General features: G+C 32.7%; 1 protein-coding gene across 2 annotated transcripts in view; it reads left to right on the forward strand.

The window, feature by feature from the left end:
- The window catches only part of LOC140041148 (dynein axonemal heavy chain 1-like), a 51,241-nt gene that overhangs the window by 29,712 nt on the left and 2,858 nt on the right, over positions 1-18,671 (forward strand). For both annotated transcript variants that reach the window (XM_072087572.1, XM_072087573.1), the window contains 22 exons: positions 41-232; positions 2,670-2,837; positions 3,578-3,769; positions 4,710-4,841; positions 5,150-5,395; positions 5,557-5,706; positions 5,966-6,126; positions 6,305-6,530; positions 6,633-6,828; positions 6,953-7,104; positions 7,686-7,802; positions 8,104-8,286; positions 8,367-8,570; positions 8,684-8,815; positions 8,985-9,158; positions 9,494-9,673; positions 10,169-10,345; positions 11,558-11,728; positions 13,364-13,494; positions 13,816-13,960; positions 14,133-14,339; positions 14,501-14,735. In XM_072087572.1, the coding sequence (XP_071943673.1) occupies positions 41-232; positions 2,670-2,837; positions 3,578-3,769; positions 4,710-4,841; positions 5,150-5,395; positions 5,557-5,706; positions 5,966-6,126; positions 6,305-6,530; positions 6,633-6,828; positions 6,953-7,104; positions 7,686-7,802; positions 8,104-8,286; positions 8,367-8,570; positions 8,684-8,815; positions 8,985-9,158; positions 9,494-9,673; positions 10,169-10,345; positions 11,558-11,728; positions 13,364-13,494; positions 13,816-13,960; positions 14,133-14,339; positions 14,501-14,735 (3,871 nt within the window). The remainder of the gene's footprint in view (positions 1-40; positions 233-2,669; positions 2,838-3,577; positions 3,770-4,709; positions 4,842-5,149; positions 5,396-5,556; positions 5,707-5,965; positions 6,127-6,304; positions 6,531-6,632; positions 6,829-6,952; positions 7,105-7,685; positions 7,803-8,103; positions 8,287-8,366; positions 8,571-8,683; positions 8,816-8,984; positions 9,159-9,493; positions 9,674-10,168; positions 10,346-11,557; positions 11,729-13,363; positions 13,495-13,815; positions 13,961-14,132; positions 14,340-14,500; positions 14,736-18,671) is intronic.

Below are 18,671 nucleotides of genomic sequence, written 5' to 3' on the forward strand. Positions count from 1 at the left end.
TTAAGTACATTATTAAAGCACAACTCATGTTTATCTCCAGGTACGAGCAATGCAGCGCCCTCCTGCAGGTGTGAGGATGGTGATTGAAGCTGTGTGCATCATGAAAGGTGTTAAAGCAAAGAAGGTTGCTGGTGAGAAACCTGGAACCAAAGTGGATGATTACTGGGAACCTGGCAAGAACTTGCTGCAAGATCCTGGAAAGTTTTTAGATGGCTTATTTACATATGATAAGGTCAGTCGTAGATGGCTAATATTTACATATTCATTCATTCATCTTTTATTTCGGAAAAAAAAAAAAATTCTCCATAGTTCAGTAACAAATTAGTGTACATTATTGCAAATATAACAAATATATATATATATATATGTAGATATATAAAAAAAACAAAAACCTACGCTACATAGTCACATGGTTAGAACAATAGCTTCATCCATCTACTATGTAGATTGGATGAAGGAAAAGCAAATTCATGAATACATTTTATGACAATATTGCCTGACCTCCCTAACCTGCACAACATGCCAAATACCACCTTACGTTGTAGTTCGTAGAACGAGCAGATGTGGTTTTCTACAAACATGGTGCTGGCACTGCATGACCTAGGTTTATTAAGGATCAGGCGTAAGGCATTGTTGAAGCACACCTTTAGTGCTTCCATAGATTTTACATTAAAATTTGCCCACAAAGAAGCACAGTATAAGTTACTACAATATGTTTTAAACAAAAAACACTTTATGTTTTTAGAGCATTTTGAGAAAGTTCTACATAGTGTATTAGCTCTAATGCACAATGACCTGTACTGTCGTTTGATATCCGTATCATCTTTCAAATCGGGTGTTAAAGTGTGACCCAAGTAATTAAAAACTCTAACAAAGTCAAGTTCCGACTCAAATAAGTTTAAAGTGGGAAGCTTTGACAATCCTGACTGTAGGACAGAATAACATACATACAGATTTTTTCTTGTTATACAATATATCATGCGTTAATGAGTATTTTTCACACATATGAATTAGATGTTGTAATGCGGAGGCAGATGGTGCAATAAGTACCATATCATCCGCGTAACTAAGGTTGTTTAGTTTTATACCGTGTAATTCGCATCCATTGCGAGACATACTGAGATTGACAATTAAATCATCCATATAAATATTAAAAAGTAAAGGAGACATAACTCCACCTTGTCTAACACCATTGGTAACTGAGAAGTCTCTAGACAATGACTTTCCCCAGCGAACATGAAACCTTTGATTGGTATACCAAGACACAAGAACTCTAACTACACATAAGGGGGTTCCCCTATAATGATTAATACGATCAAATGCTTTGGAGGCATCTAAAAAACAGGCATAAATCGGGCTACCATTTCTATTATAAAATTCGATTGTCTGTTTGAGAATAAAAATACATGTTTCAGTTGAATGACCATTTTTAAACGCATACTGTCGGTCATTTGATTTGAGTGTATCACCACACATATAAATCAAAATAGACTCACAAACACTTTAGACATCACGCATTCAAGCGCAATAGGATAGATTTCACAATTGGTATGAGCACAACTTTAGATATCTCTTTTGTCACATGACCATGAGATATCATGGCATTAAAGCATATACTGAGGACTACAGAAATTCGCTTACTCGCATACATAATGTGTTCGCCTGTCAAACCATCAAATCCAGGGGATTTACCCATGGGGAGTTTATTAATAAAATCATTAACTTGCAAAGAATTAGTACATAAACAGTCATATGCATGTGTATATAACGAATCATTAACAAACTTTTCATTGGAGACATCAGAGATACAATTAAATAATGATTCATAATGATTAGCCCATTGTTCACAAATTTCATCTTCACCTTTAGCCTGATCAATTGAGTTGGAAAGTATGTTAGAGTTGGTTTTAGATTTCTTAATCTGTTTCCAAAAAGATTGATAATCATTTTGAGTAAACGATTGGGCCATAGAATCTGCTCTGAGTTGATTTTCATTAGCTTTACAAGTTCTAAGAGCTAATTTGAATCTAGAGCGAGATGTTTTCATTGCTTCATATAATGGATCATTTCTAGGTTTACCATTCTCTTTCCAAAACAAGAAGGCTTCTCTAGCAATACTGTGTAAATCCGAGACATGGTCATTCCATCCAGGAACGATATGTGCATTAATATTATTCTTTCCCCTTTTTGAGTTACTCAAGGCAATATCAGATGCTTGTTGAAGGCACTTAACAACATCATTGTACAGCTTATCTATTTTATTGATATGCTCCTCATTCGAACATTTGTCATGAGAGCAAGTAAAACCTTCACTACTTACATTAAGTCTACTCAAAAGTTGGTCAGTAATCATACAATATTTATCGATATCATTTGTTGATACTTTGTCCCAGTTTACTTTTACATAACAGTCAGAATTAATACTACAGTGTGGATATAGGTCAGTGTTAAATGGCTTATTTACATATGAAAAGGTGATCAGTTTTGGTAGATGTCGTATCTACAATGTTAAATTTCCTGTGAAAAGAGATGATCAGCTAGTAGTAGAGTGCTCAGGCAAATGGAATACACAAGTTATAATTCTTATGTGAAAAAAAGATAAATATTCTACTGGTGGTTGGTTGGTCATAATATGCACATTAAACTGTACTATTATTTTTATTGTATAGGATAACATAACAGATTCAATAATTAACAAGATTCAGCCATACATTGACAGCGAAGAGTTCACACCAGCTGCCATTGCTAAGGTGTCCAAAGCATGTACATCAATCTGTCAGTGGACAAGAGCAATGCACAAATACCACTTTGTTGCTAAAGCAGTTGCACCTAAGAGAGTAAGTCTACTTGGTTACATTACTAGAGTAATGTAAGTATCCATTATAATTCAGATTTATTCAGTAAAAACATTGTACATTGCTAAACCCTCAAACTTCACTTTCTTTCATTGTTAAGGAAGATATATTGGAACATCAGGTATTTTGATATGTAATATTGTTTAATTGTACTAAATAATGTACTGAAGCAGTTAACTATCAAAGGTCAATAATGTCATCTCTTAATGCTTTATTAACATTTTCTTGGTCCATGTATAACATTTTAAAATATTATTTGTGTATCAATTTAACTATTTTAAAATGGTATGTATTTTAACAAGTATAATTGCTAAATGTATGTATAGGTGTTGTGCTGCAAGTCATGTGATATGATTCATGTTTAATATATGCAGTACATTGTTATGTATTTTGATTGTTATTAGTATTATTATTAATTGATACTTATAAATTTTCTTTTTGATATGTTTTAAGGAGACACTGATTTTGTCACACTGTGATTTATGCAAAAGTAATTTCAAAGACGTTTAGTTCAGTGTGAAATGTGCTTTTAAACAAAATATTTTTTACTACAATATTAACATTTTTAATGTTTTTTATATTTAATTCATAAATGTATTATTGTACTGTTTTTCATTTTAGTAATATATCTGATATATTATTTCAAAGCCAGTTTATCTACAGTCCAATATTGTTGATTTATTGTTACTACTCCATCTGACTAAGTTGTTTAACCTCACCAGGAACAATTGCGTATAGCTCAAGCAGATTTGGCAGAGACTCAGCGGGTGTTGGATGCAGCACGAGGCCGTCTACGTGAGGTTGAAGATGGTATAGCTACACTACAAGCCAAATATAATGATTGTGTTGCTAAGAAGGAAGAGCTTGAAATGAAATGTGAACAATGTGAAGCTAGATTAGGAAGAGCTGATAAGGTAATACACAGTATAACGTGAGACTAAATGTATTGCAATGAATTACATACTGTACATCATTATTGCAGTATGAAATGTGAACAATGTAAAGCTAGATTAGGAAGAGCTGATAAGGTAATACACAGTATAACATGAGACTAAATGTATTGCAATGAATTACATACTGTACATCATTATTGCAGTATAAAATGTGAACAATGTAAAGCTAGATTAGGAAGAGCTGATAAGGTAATACACAGTATAACGTGAGACTAAATGTATTGCAATGAATTACATACTGTACATCATTATTGCAGTATGAAATGTGAACAATGTGAAGCTAGATTAGGAAGAGCTGATAAGGTAATACACAGTATAACGTGAGACTAAATGTATTGCAATGAATTACATACTGTACATCATTATTGCAGTATAAAATGTGAACAATGTAAAGCTAGATTAGGAAGAGCTGATAAGGTAATACACAGTATAACATGAGACTAAATGTATTGCAATGAATTACACACTGTACATCATTATTGCAGTATGAAATGTGAACAATGTAAAGCTAGATTAGGAAGAGCTGATAAGGTAATACACAGTATAACGTGAGACTAAGTGTATTGCAATGAATTACATACTGTACATCATTATTGCAGTATAAAATTAACATTCCAATGAGTTGAAAACTTTACATCAGTTACACTATAGTGTACGTTCTCTATATGCCATGAACTTTTTTAATGTTTTTATTGATATTCTGTTTTATAATCAGCAATCAATTTTGCTTTTATACCTGTTTGTGAAAACACAATAATGATAAAACTTGAACACCTATAGACTGAATGTATTGAACCTTGCTATATTATCATTATTGTTGCAGATCATTTACATATTCTCCTTAATTGCTTGTACCTAAGTTAAAGACAGCTAAATTATTTAACATTTCTTTGTGTTGTAGTTAATAGGTGGCTTAGCTGATGAAAAGGATCGATGGCAGGAATCTGTATCTAAACTGAATGAGATCATAGACAGTATTGTAGGTGATGTCCTCATATCTGCTGGTTATGTGGCGTACCTTGGTCCATTCACTGTAAGTTATTAAATAATAATATAATATGTTGTGTTATGTACCTGACAACCAGCAGTTTACACAAATTGATTTTAAAGGATTTAGGCTTCTGTTTTAATTTTTCATACAACTGACCGATGATAGGAATATGCATCATCATACCCTGTATGAGGTTTAATCTTTTAATTTATCAAATTGACTGAGATAGTATATATTTAGGTATATTTATTCATAAAAAGACATCAAAATACAACGGCAGCCAAAAGGCTGAAAAGTAGTATTTTACAAAATTTGATAAAAATATATACATTCTTTCTTCTATTTTGCAGGGAGAGTACAGACTTTCAATGGCTGAGGAATGGATAGCTGCATTAGATGCACATCATGTACCTCACACCAGTGACTGTAATTTCCAGAACACTTTTGGTGACCCAGTCAAAATCCGTACTTGGCAGATTGCTGGCCTCCCTCGAGACAATCTATCAGTAGAAAATGGTGTAATTGTGCAGTTCTCACAACGATGGCCGTTGTTCATTGACCCTCAAGGACAGGCTAATAAATGGATAAAGACTTTAGTAAGTTCATTTCTCAGTTTTTCATAATGATTTAGGAAAACTTGTAATGGTAGTTGAGTTACTTACTTACTTTAGACTTACTTTAGTGGATTTGTTTACCAGATTCCCTCAATTTAAGTCTTTGGTTAAACTATAATACAAAGCATACACTTTGATTACAGGAAAAGGACAATGGAGTTGATGTGATAAAATTAACAGACAGGGATTTCTTGAGGAGTCTTGAGAATGCTGTAAGGTTTGGTAAACCTTGTTTGTTGGAGAACATTGCAGAAGAACTAGATCCAGCTCTTGAACCTATACTACTTCGACAAGTATGTTGGTTTTAATTCAATAAATATACCGTATATACATGGTATTTAACATCCATCCTTGATATACTCATCACATGTCACATTCCTATTCTACTTCGACAAGTATGTTGGCTTCACTCCAATAAATATATATACATAGTATTCAACATCCATCCTTGATACGCACATCACATGTTACCCTTCTATTCTCATAGACTCTTCAAAGGTTCTCATTAATCAATTAGCAGTAAATTTGATTTATTTGTACATTTTATTCTAGACATTCAAGCAGCAAGGAAGCACAGTAATCAAGCTGGGAGATGCTGTTATACCATATCATGATGACTTTAAGTTTTATGTTACTACAAAGTTACCTAACCCACACTATACCCCAGAGGTATCCACCAAAGTCACACTGGTTAACTTTACTCTGTCACCAAGGTAAATGCCAAATAAGTACACTTTTACAAAATAAACATATAAAATATAAAAACATAAATTGTGCTGTATAAGAACAGAAATTGTTAATGTTGTTTTTTTCATAAAGGTCTTTTAGATAATAAGGAATAGTGCCCTCTATATTGAAAGTTGGAAACTTTAATATGTTGTTTTCACTTAGTGGTCTTGAGGACCAGCTTTTAGGTTTGGTGGTAGCTGAGGAACGACCAGATCTTGAAGAAGCTAAAAACCAGTTGATTGTAAGCAATGCGAAGATGAAGCAAGAATTGAAAGAGATTGAAGACAAGATTCTGGAACGACTAAGCAATTCAGAGGGCAATCCTGTAGATGACATTGATCTCATTGCTACTTTGGAAGCATCAAAAGTCAAAGCTCATGAAATTCAGGTTAGCAGCTCAAATCCTTTTGAATATTTGTTGTCAGTATGATTAAGATGTTCATTTTTACTTGTTCTTTTTTACTTGTTCTGTTGCTTTTGTTCTTAATAGGCTAAAGTAGTGGTTGCTGAGCAAACAGAACGTGAAATAGATGAAACTCGTTCCCAGTACATTCCTGTATCAATCCGTACACAGCTGTTGTTTTTTTGTACAACAGATCTTGCAAACATTGATCCTATGTACCAGTACTCACTTGAATGGTTCATCAACATCTTCTTGGCTGGCATTGCAAACTCTGAAAGAGCAGGTTTGTTTTTATCTGCTATATTAGTAGAAACACATTTTACAAAGCCAAAATAATGTAAAGCTAGTCTAAGTACAGTTGTTAGTTGTTTCTGTCACCTATAATGTATCCACCTATGTTTCCCCAGAAAACGTGGCACAACGTATTGTGAACATCAATGAATACTTCACCTTCAGTTTGTACAGCAATGTCTGTCGCAGTTTGTTTGAGAAACACAAGTTGCTCTTTGCATTCTTGCTTTGTACACGAATTATGCAGAATGATGGACAAATTAATATGGTGAGTTGTAATGATTTAATATGGTGAGTTGTAATGATTTAATATGGTGAGTTGTAATGATTTAATATGGTGAGTTGTAATGATTTAATATGGTGAGTTGTAATGATTTAATATGGTGAGTTGTAATGATTTAATATGGTGAGTTGTAATGATTTAATATGGTGAGTTGTAATGATTTAATATGGTGAGTTGTAATGATTTAATATGGTGAGTTGTAATGATTTAATATGGTGAGTTGTAATGATTTAATATGGTGAGTTGTAATGATTTAATATGGTGAGTTGTAATGATTTAATATGGTGAGTTGTAATGATTTAATATGGTGAGTTGTAATGATTTAATATGGTGAGTTGTAATGATTTAATATGGTGAGTTGTAATGATTTTTAATTGTATTTTAAGATGATTACTTTGTTTTAGTGGTGCTGTTTATACAAACAATACTTCTAAGACTTCAGGCCACAGTTTCAAGATGTTAGGAAAGAGGGACAGGGGAGAGGTATAACAAATTTCCTAGAATACATTTTTTTCTCTAAATTCACATCAAGACGGTAGAAATACATAATTTTGGTTTATCTTTAGGATGAATGGCGTTTCTTATTGTCTGGTGGAACTACAGTTCCAAAAGAGCTTCCAAACCCAGCTAAGGAATGGTTGTCAGAAAGAGCTTGGAAAGAGATCCTGTCAATGGCATCACTGGTAAAAGACATGACATTTATTTATTTATTCTGTCTCAATACTGAATGACACTTTCAGTGCTAAGGCATTGATTTCTAAAGTGGTTCAGTAGAAATAGAAAAAAAAGTAATATTTTTAGAAAATTGTCTTTCTTTGCAAGATAGGATATAAAATGCATTTAAAATACTAAAATACGATAAAAAATACAAATATGCTAATTTTGTATTGGTTTTAAGAAAACATGTCATTAATACTCTTAGGCAATTACTAGATACATTCCCTTCATCATTGGTTGTCTCATTATTTATTGTTTCTTGTATAGAAAACCTTTGAAGTGTTTGCTGAAGACTTTTCAAATCACCTTGATGGATACAAGAGGATCTTTGACAGTGCAGACCCCCACCAAGAGGACCAGCCTGGAGACTGGAACACCAAGCTTGATAGCTTCCAAAGGATTCTTGTATTAAGGTGTATACGTGCAGATAAAGTTACCAATGCCATGCAGGTTTGTTTTATTTCAAGACTTAATTTACAAGTTAACAAACCACCAGCCAATGATTTTACACATTTCAATTTGTTTAACAGGACTTTGTATCTACCCACTTGGGTCAACGCTTCATTGAGCCACAAACTGCTGATCTTTCAATAGCATTTAAAGAGTCTTCTCCAGCATCACCTCTGGTGTTTGTCTTGTCTGCTGGTACTGATCCTGCAGCAGATCTCTACAAATTTGCTGAGGAAATGAGATTTTCTAAGAAACTGACTTCTATATCACTTGGACAAGGACAGGTAGAGTAATTTCATTATCTAAGTCAATGTCTAATTGTGTGTCTAACCCTAAACAAACACATTATTTCAAACTATTCCATATAATCCTATTAATTATGTTTTCTTTTCTGTAGGGACCTCGTGCTGAGGCATTGATGCGAAGTGCTATGGACCGTGGTAAGTGGGTATTCTTTCAGAATTGTCACTTGTCACCAAGCTGGATGCCATCATTGGAGAGATTGATTGAAAATATTGACACTGATAAGGTAATAATAATAATAATGTGGATATTATAAGGCAGAAAATCACTCAACTCATTTATGAAACTCTTCATTCCAAAGATCATTTTTATTGATTAATTAAATCAAATTGAATGGATTGTGGAATAACAATTTCAATAATGGCAAATTTATTGTATTATTTTTTTTGTTGCAGGTTCACCGAGATTTCCGTTTGTGGTTGACAAGTCTGCCAAGTCCTAAATTTCCAGTTGCAATTTTACAGAACAGTTCAAAGATGACAATTGAACCTCCCAGAGGAATAAAAGCTAATCTTCTGTCAGCCTATGCAAATCTTAATGACGACTTCCTCAATTCTTGTGGAGAAAAGGTAATCTAGTTTGTAACTCCTTTGTTTACCAAATCATATTTCATCAGTTAAATTTATATTTTTTTTATCCAGACAATAATAAAAATTACAATTTATTCAGGTAAATATATATTATGATGATTATACATCTAACAATCATGAAGTTACAGTAACTATGTGTGAATCAATTACTACTACTTAGGCATTACATGTTTGATTTCATAGTGAAGTAACCACTTCTAAATCATTAAGGAGTACTTTTTCATATACTTATACCAACATGAAGAATAACAAGGGCCCTGAAATAGAGCGACGTTCTAGTTGCATACCTACATTTTCATTTTCATGTTATTTAGACTCCTGCATTCAAAACTCTTCTTCTGTCTCTGTGTCTCTTTCACGGTGTAAACATTGAAAGGCGTAAGTTTGGTGCCCTTGGCTTCAACATCCCATATGAATTTACAACAGGTGACATGCGTATCTGTATTAGCCAACTCAAGATGTTCTTATTGGAGTATGACACAATTCCATTTAAGGCAAGTTTATTTCTATGCTTTTTATTATTACTAATTCCAGTCTACTTTGTAAAAAGTTGTCAACTACAAATTGAAATGTTATTTATTTTCTTGAATGTGATTTGTATTTAGGTGTTAAAATATACTGCTGGACACATAAATGTTATTTATTTTCTTTAATGTGATTTGTATTTAGGTGTTAAAATATACTGCTGGACACATAAATGTTATTTATTTTCTTGAATGTGATTTGTATTTAGGTGTTAAAATGTACTGCTGGACACATAAATGTTATTTATTTTCTTTAATGTGATTTGTATGTAGGTGTTAAAATATACTGCTGGACACATAAATGTTATTTATTTTCTTGAATGTGATTTGTATTTAGGTGTTAAAATATACTGCTGGACACATAAATGTTATTTATTTTCTTGAATGTGATTTGTATTTAGGTGTTAAAATATACTGCTGGACACATAAATGTTATTTATTTTCTTTAATGTGATTTGTATTTAGGTGTTAAAATATACTGCTGGACACATAAATTATGGAGGCCGTGTGACTGATGATCAAGATAGACGTTGTATTATGAATATCTTGCAAGATTATTATAATAAAGATGTTTTAAATGAAGATCACATCTACTCACCTTCTGGAAAATACAGACAAATACCTACCAACATGGATCACAATGTAAATATGTTCTTTCTATTTGCCATACAGCCTCTGTTTTAGTAAATCTAGAATTATACAGAATATAAATATAGATGAAATCCCATGAAATAAAACACTGTGTAGAGTATTTTTTGTTTATTTTGACTAGAAATTAGTGATGACGTATTAGCCAAATATAATCACAGATTTAGTTGAGACACTCTCAATAACTCAAGGGGATTATCTATTTCCTTGTTAAATTGTCTAGCCATTATACAGTCTAAGTAAGTCAAAGCCACATGTCTATTGAACAACAACATATATATATTTAGTGTGACATAGCATTCTTTAAAAACAGAAATTTAAAAAAAATAGGAAAGTAAATTATGAATGAATTATTATTATTATTAGCTTTATTGGATGGTTTACAATTGAATTCAATCTGTAAACATAGCATATTGCTATAAGAATGTTTTTATCAATTGTTCAACAAGCATAAAACTTCTACTGATACTATTATACCATATTTTAATGACCTTTATGACTGTAGGAAATGAGTACAAGTTTGTTAATTATTAAACTCTTGCAAAGCATGTGTTGTTTTTACTGAGATTGTGAGAATAAGGACATCTGTTGAATTGCTGTATCTTATACTATAATTCAAATGGATAAGATAATGCTTTTATGAAGTAAGATATATATATATATTAGATTATAGTCTCCTGATGAGTGAGTTGCACGACTCACGAAACAAGCCTGAAGAGACCAAACTGTAGTTTTTACTTCTTTTCCAGACTTAACGTATATATATATATATATATATATATATATATATATATATATATCTTACTACATAAAAGCATTACTGTATATATATCTTACTACATAAAAGCATTATCTTATCCATTTGAATTATAGTATAAGATACAGCAATTCAACAGATGCTATGACTTTATCCAAATTCCCTCACTTGCACTGATGAAGGGCTAGTCACTTGCCCGAAAGCTCTGCTAACTTTTCTGGCTGTTTACTTTATCGTTTTGATTTAGCTTTTCACTTTTTATTTTTGTATCTCCATTGAGATCCAGCCACTGATACCAACAGCATTGTCATTTTTTTCAGTTTGCAAAATATATATATATAAATACAGTACCCTTTCTTTGTTAAAAAGTATATCAACTGCTATGTTAAGATTTATAATATATATTTTTTACCAATTATATACTGATATTGATTATGATTTTGTTAAAGGGTTACATTTCCTACATCAAAAGCTTACCAATTAATGATACACCTGAAATATTTGGACTTCATGACAATGCCAATATCACATTTGCTCAAAATGAAACATTTAGTCTACTGACTGGCTTGCTCAAACTGCAACCAAAAACAGCATCAGGCTCAGGACGGACACGAGAAGAGGTAAGTGCTTTTTCATTTTAATCACATTATATTATGGACCAGGTGGTCATAAATTATAATGATAATCTCTGTCAATCACCAACCGACTTTCTAAAATATAAATTTTACCTAAGATTGATGTTTTAATCAAATGTCATTTATACAATGAGAACATTGAATGTTGCGGTATGTAGGTCACTACGACCTTAGGAAGTAAGCCTCACACCGGAATATGTACAGTACTTACTATATAGTATATTTTTGTTCTGTAGTAGGCCAGGCTATATGTACAGTACTTACTATAGTATATTTTTGTTCTGTAGTAGGCCAGGCTATATGTACAGTACTTACTATAGTATATTTTTGTTCTGTAGAAGGCCAGGCTATATGTACAGTACTTACTATAGTATATTTTTGTTCTGTAGTAGGCCAGGCTATATGTACAGTACTTACTATAGTATATTTTTGTTCTGTAGTAGGCCAGGCTATATGTACAGTACTTCTATAGTATATTTTTGTTCTGTAGTAGGCCAGGCTATATGTACAGTACTTTACTCAGATAGTATATTTTTGTTCTGTAGTAGGCCAGGCTATATGTACAGTACTTACTATAGTATATTTTTGTTCTGTAGTAGGCCAGGCTATATGTACAGTACTTACTATAGTATATTTTTGTTCTGTATTACGCGGCCAGGCTATATGTACAGTACTTACTATAGTATATTTTTGTTCTGTAGTAGGCCAGGCTATATGTACAGTACTTACTATAGTATATTTTTGTTCTGTAGTAGGCCAGGCTATATGTACAGTACTTTACTATAGTATATTTTTGTTCTGTAGAAGGCCAGGCTATATGTACAGTACTTACTATAGTATATTTTTGTTCTGTAGTAGGCCAGGCTATATGTACAGTACTTACTATAGTATATTTTTGTTCTGTAGTAGGCCAGGCTATATGTACAGTACTTACTATAGTATATTTTTGTTCTGTAGTAGGCCAGGCTATATGTACAGTACTTACTATAGTATATTTTTGTTCTGTAGTAGGCCAGGCTATATGTACAGTACTTACTATAGTATATTTTTGTTCTGTAGTAGGCCAGGCTATATGTACAGTACTTACTATAGTATATTTTTGTTCTGTAGTAGGCCAGGCTATATGTACAGTACTTACTATAGTATATTTTTGTTCTGTAGTAGGCCAGGCTATATGTACAGTATTTACTATAGTATATTTTTGTTCTGTAGTAGGCCAGGCTATATGTACAGTACTTACTATAGTATATTTTTGTTCTGTAGTAGGCCAGGCTATATGTACAGTACTTACTATAGTATATTTTTGTTCTGTAGTAGGCCAGGCTATATTTACAGTACTTCTATAGTATATTTTTGTTCTGTAGTAGGCCAGGCTATATGTACAGTACTTACTATAGTATATTTTTGTTCTGTAGTAGGCCAGGCTATATTTACAGTACTTACTATAGTATATTTTTGTTCTGTAGTAGGCCAGGCTATATTTACATGACACAAAATGTTTGATAATAAATAGTTATTTCTAAGGAAAGAACAATAATTAAAACCACGAGCCGCGTTTCTTTTAAGAAATATATCTTGTTTTATATATGATAATAAAATAAATTAAAATTCTATGTTTAGGTGATTGAAGAAATGGCGAAAAGGATTTTGGATGTTGTACCAAACGCAGTTGATATTAACATGGTAATTGACAAACACCCAGTTAGATATGAAGAGTCTATGAACACTGTCTTAATACAAGAGGTTATTAGGTATGTAGTACCACTAACAGTCATTTCATAATTATTAGTGTATAATAGTAACTGCACTGTAATTAATTTGCCAATGCTGCCTCTCATACACCGTATTGAGTATGGTAGTAGTCAGCCAAAACAATGTTTACAATCTGCATACAAATTTATGTTCAATCTGTTAAATTGATTAAAACAAGTTATAAAGTATAATACAAATACGTATCTTCAGGTTTTTTTTTCATATTCTTTACATGTTTTATCCACAGATACAATCCTCTGTTTGTTGATATAAAATATATGTTTTTTTTCATATAATTTACATGTTTTATTTATCTACAGATACAATCGTCTATTGGTTGTGATCCACAAAGGATTACATGATGTCCTGAAAGCTTTGAAAGGTTTAGTTGTAATGTCAGAAGAACTAGAGACAATGTCAAACCAAATGTTTAACAATACAGTTCCAACAATGTGGGCTAATAAGGTCAGTACTGGGTCAACCAACCAAGTTTAAACCACAGTTCTTTTGTTATTTTACAAAGTACCATACTTAAATGTAAAAACAAAAGAAATCCATTCTACTCACTAGATCACTTCCTGTAGTCTGTACAAATTGTTTTATATAATAATATTTTAATTTGTCTTACATATGCCAGGCATATCCTTCTCTGAAACCACTTTCATCATGGGTATCAGATCTGGTAACCAGAATGGATTTTGTACAAGATTGGATTACAAAGGGAATTCCAAGTGTATTTTGGATCTCTGGATTCTTCTTTCCTCAAGCATTCTTAACTGGTACTTTACAGAACTATGCAAGGAGAGCTGTTATCTCAATTGATACCATTACATTTGATTTTAAGGTTTGTTATTTTAAATTCAAGAGAAGAAGACTTCTTGAGTTTTTTATTTTGCAGGGTCCATAACTTTGTTAAAGTTGCATGAAAATATATGGCTCTTAAGTTTTTTTTTAATGTAGAAAGCTTTAGAGAGCGCATTCAGTAAGTTTATTTTTTATATTTAGGTGATGAGAGAAGCCGCTTCAGAGTTGACAGAAAGACCAGAAAATGGCTGTTATGTAAGAGGCTTATACTTAGAGGGTGCTCGCTGGGATTATCATAAACATGAATTAACTGAATCTAGACCAAAGGAATTGTATACAGATATGCCAGTTATTCAACTGATACCTGTTGCCAACAGAGTTCAACCGTCCAGTGGCATCTATGTATGTCCTGTATATAAAACACTTACTAGAGCTGGTAAGAATTACTGTATTATTGATAGAATACAAATTGTTTTCATTAAATTAAATCTTTCTTCCTTAAAATGGACCTGAAGTGGATTTTCGATTTTTTTCATTTTAGAATGATGTTTTGGGGGCTATTAGGTGTTGCTAGAATGTATATTGTTACAAAATATAAATTGGCCCTTTTGGGGAAAGCCCCATTTGAAAATCAAAAAAATTCGCAGGTGACGTCACTTTGCGAATATATTCCTATCCCTCCAATGGACAATTTGCAGTTTTTTGGCTATAACTCTTGAAATCTATGGAGTATTTTCTAAAAAATGCTTGTGCATTTGCAGAAACGTATTTAGAATTTTTTTAGATAAAATTATTACCGTATAAACGGTTATTCATCGAGTAAATGACGATTTAAAATCTTAAAATCAACGTTTTTTTTCTGGCAATACCGAAGTTGGCCTGGCAACGTTGTCCGGGATACAGCTCCGTGCGCAATGATGCGTATCCATATTTTCCGTTCGTGTATTTTTGTAGGTGTCTGATCATTTCGGCCGCCGGTTATGGAATTGCCAAATTCATGAAACGCCAAAAAGGACAAAATATGTATTGTTAATTTCGGCCGCCAGAATTGTAATTATTCTTGAATATGTATGACACGCCATGTGTGTTAAAATGTTAATATTTTACTAGGCCTAAATACTGTATTATTAAGCCGCATCGGCGGTCTTCAATTCCAGAAACAGCAGATTCATATTAAAAGAAACACATTTTTACAAAGCACACGCATCTTCGGGACTTCGGGAAAATAAATAAAAAAATAAACATTAAATCAATATTCATTTTGACCAAAATATTCAGACGGTAATATACCGTAACTAATATAACTTTAAATCTATGCCTACGGCAAAAACAAAATGTATTTAGCCCATTGCACAACTGATCTCTAGTTTAAATGACCATAGTTCTCTGTGACGTTCCATAGACTTGATAAAGTTTTTTTTTTCACTGTAATACTGTACAGTTAATGAGTTATTTCTGGCTATTTCAATTTGGCGCGCCATACCTGGCGGCCGAAAAGATCATGCCATATTTTGTCCTTTTTGGAGTTTCATGAATTTGGGCGTTCCATAACCGGCGGCCGAAGTGATTGGCGGCCGAAATGCACTGTGACCTTTTTGTATATCGTTCGTAATTTATACTGCTAAAATGTGTTAGTTTCTTTAGTTTTTAGTTTAGCAGAATTAAATTAGTAATACTAGAGGGTGAGCTCGCTTCGCTCGCTCCCCCTCTAGGAAGTGTAGACGATGGTTCTCGGAATGATAATGTTCTCCTTATACGTTTTCTGTCGGTTACCATTATTGAAAATGCTTGACATTCGTAAAACTAAACTACTTTGTTTCACAGTGTTTTAGATGATTAATAACATTTTAAAGTACAGTTTTTATTGTTTGGTAGGGCCCTTTGGGGAGGCGGAGGTCATTTGAGGGAGGTACTTATTCGAGGGATATGTTAAATTTTGTAGTTTTAATATGGTAACATTTATAATCAAATGAAATCCTCTAATAGATATGAAAAGTGCTAAAAAAGAATAACAAATGCTTGGTAAATTGTAAATAACAGTGCGGTGAATTCTACTACAAATAGTATAATTGTGTTGTTATAAATATGTGGATGGACGGTTATTAGATAGTTGGATTGGGGGGGGGGTATTATTCAAAGTGATGTTTTATTGGAGAGGCGTTTATTCAAATGAATACCATCCTAATAATTATTAATACATTATTTAATTTAATCATCTTTTGAATTTAACTGCCGTGACAGAGTGGGCCCAAGAAAGAAGACATTACGGCTTGCAACGTGGGCAGACATCTCGGTCCTAACGGGACACAGGAAGATAGCCTACAGTTATTCCTGCAAGCTTACTCAATAAAACTCAGCTATCGGGATTTCACTCGAAAAAAGTCTTATCATCAAATCTCCCTATGTAATTTTATAATACTATTCCCCACAATATATTCTGATTCTTTATGGCGTATATTTAATTTGATCTTTATTAATTTGCAGTATAATTCCTATTATTTAACTACTGTACCTTCACACACGTGCGGTATGTTTTAAAATAAACAAAAAACTGAAATGGCTATGATTAATGGCCAAATATATCTGATTTTTTTTTCGTCTTCCAAAGGGACACTGTATTGATTGATGGAAAGTGCCTGTTTCCAGTCACCTTTAGGGTCAAATCTATTATTTTAACTGCTCCCTTGTGTTTAAAAGAGAGAAAATATTTGAAACTAAGGTTGTTGCAAGGTGAACTTATCTTAAACCCGGAAATTACTTTGACCGGGAAGAATTGAAATTGAGAGGAAAATCCAATGTTGAAATCATAAATGTTGTTAAAAAACTCTTTATAATATCTTCCTAAGATATAAATATTGAACAATAGCGTCGGCGTGCACACTAATGTTATCAAATCTACGTTTCGCGGTACATCTCGGATAAGGTAGGTATCCAAGGCGGAGATTTGTACCGAAGTTTTTGCATTGTGCTCGCCTATGTCAGAATTAACCATAATTTATATATAGATGAGATAATTTATTTGTCACGAATCAGGCAGTTCGAAAACGAATTTTATTTATATTTTACTTTGGCTTGACAATGAGCGCAGCAAGTTTTTGATATCGCTTTGGTCCTTGGATGCACATGAAACGGAGCCTCGCCGCATGATGTGGGTGGTGGATCGACTCCGCGCGCTGGATTGGGGGCCTAGGCCTAGTAAAGGTTTGGGAGGTAGGCCTTCTAAATTCGGGTTTTAGAACAAACAAAGTACATTTTAGGAACCTAGGATCAGGTGCCGTTTTCGGCCACCTCGACTTGTATGGACTATACCATTATAAAAAGATGGGAAAATAGGGGTGTCCCATTTATTAATTGAGTGTGTTAAAATACTGCTGCTTTTGTTCTTTTGTTTTTCTTGTTGTTTCAGCAACAAAGGGAAAACAACTACGCCCTGCATGCTGTAGAATTAATTTCAGTTTTCAAGTTAATGCAGTATATTATGGCTCTTTATTTCTATATAATTTTTACAGATTTATAGATACAGAAAGTATATAATTTATAAAGAAAGTTTTTATTCGAGTTACAAATAAAAAATATAATTTACCTAACGATAACACAGTAGTACATTTAATAAAGATGACAGTAGTATATTTATCACATACTGATTATTAGGTAATCAGTAAAACAAATAAATATTATAATTTTGTCAATGAATCTGTACCATTTTGTTCCCAGAAAACACAGCGTTTGACATTGCATGTTTTTAGGTTTGGTCTTTCTAAAATGTTTTAAACACGTTTTTAAACGTTTCTGTGTAGAAATACATTTTATTTACTTATATGTTCAAGTGCATTGGTGTCTTCCAATATAGCATGGAATACATCGGCAAGCCGTTCGCTGTAGAACGAGTCAAGCATTTGCATACTAGACAAACCAATTACTTTCCCCGCTCTACCTAGCACCTTCTCAATTCGGTCTTTATCCCCTTACATTTCCTTACTGATATTCACAGCCCAATATACAACAATATGCCCAAATAGAACATCACTGATTAGTAAAACATAAACATTCTATAGTACAAATATCCTGCTTTACCCCAAAGAACCGAGTTTCCTCAAGCAGTACAGCCTTGTAATTAACTTCTTAACTACGATCATGTCTACCCATTTAGCTTTAGTCAAACACTACTGCCAGATACTTATAATTGTTAACAATCTCTACTTCCTTTACTTTAATTAATGTATACTGTCAGACCAATTATGTTTTCGAAAATCAATCCTTATTTCTTTCGTTTTATTTATGTTTAGTTCAAGAAAATAAAATATATGATTTATCTACCGATAGGATTGGGCCGATAACTGATAACTCTAGTAACCCATGCTTTCATTAAATA

Source organism: Antedon mediterranea, chromosome 2, assembly GCF_964355755.1.
Source record: "Antedon mediterranea chromosome 2, ecAntMedi1.1, whole genome shotgun sequence".
NCBI classification, from domain to species: Eukaryota; Metazoa; Echinodermata; class Crinoidea; order Comatulida; family Antedonidae; genus Antedon; species Antedon mediterranea.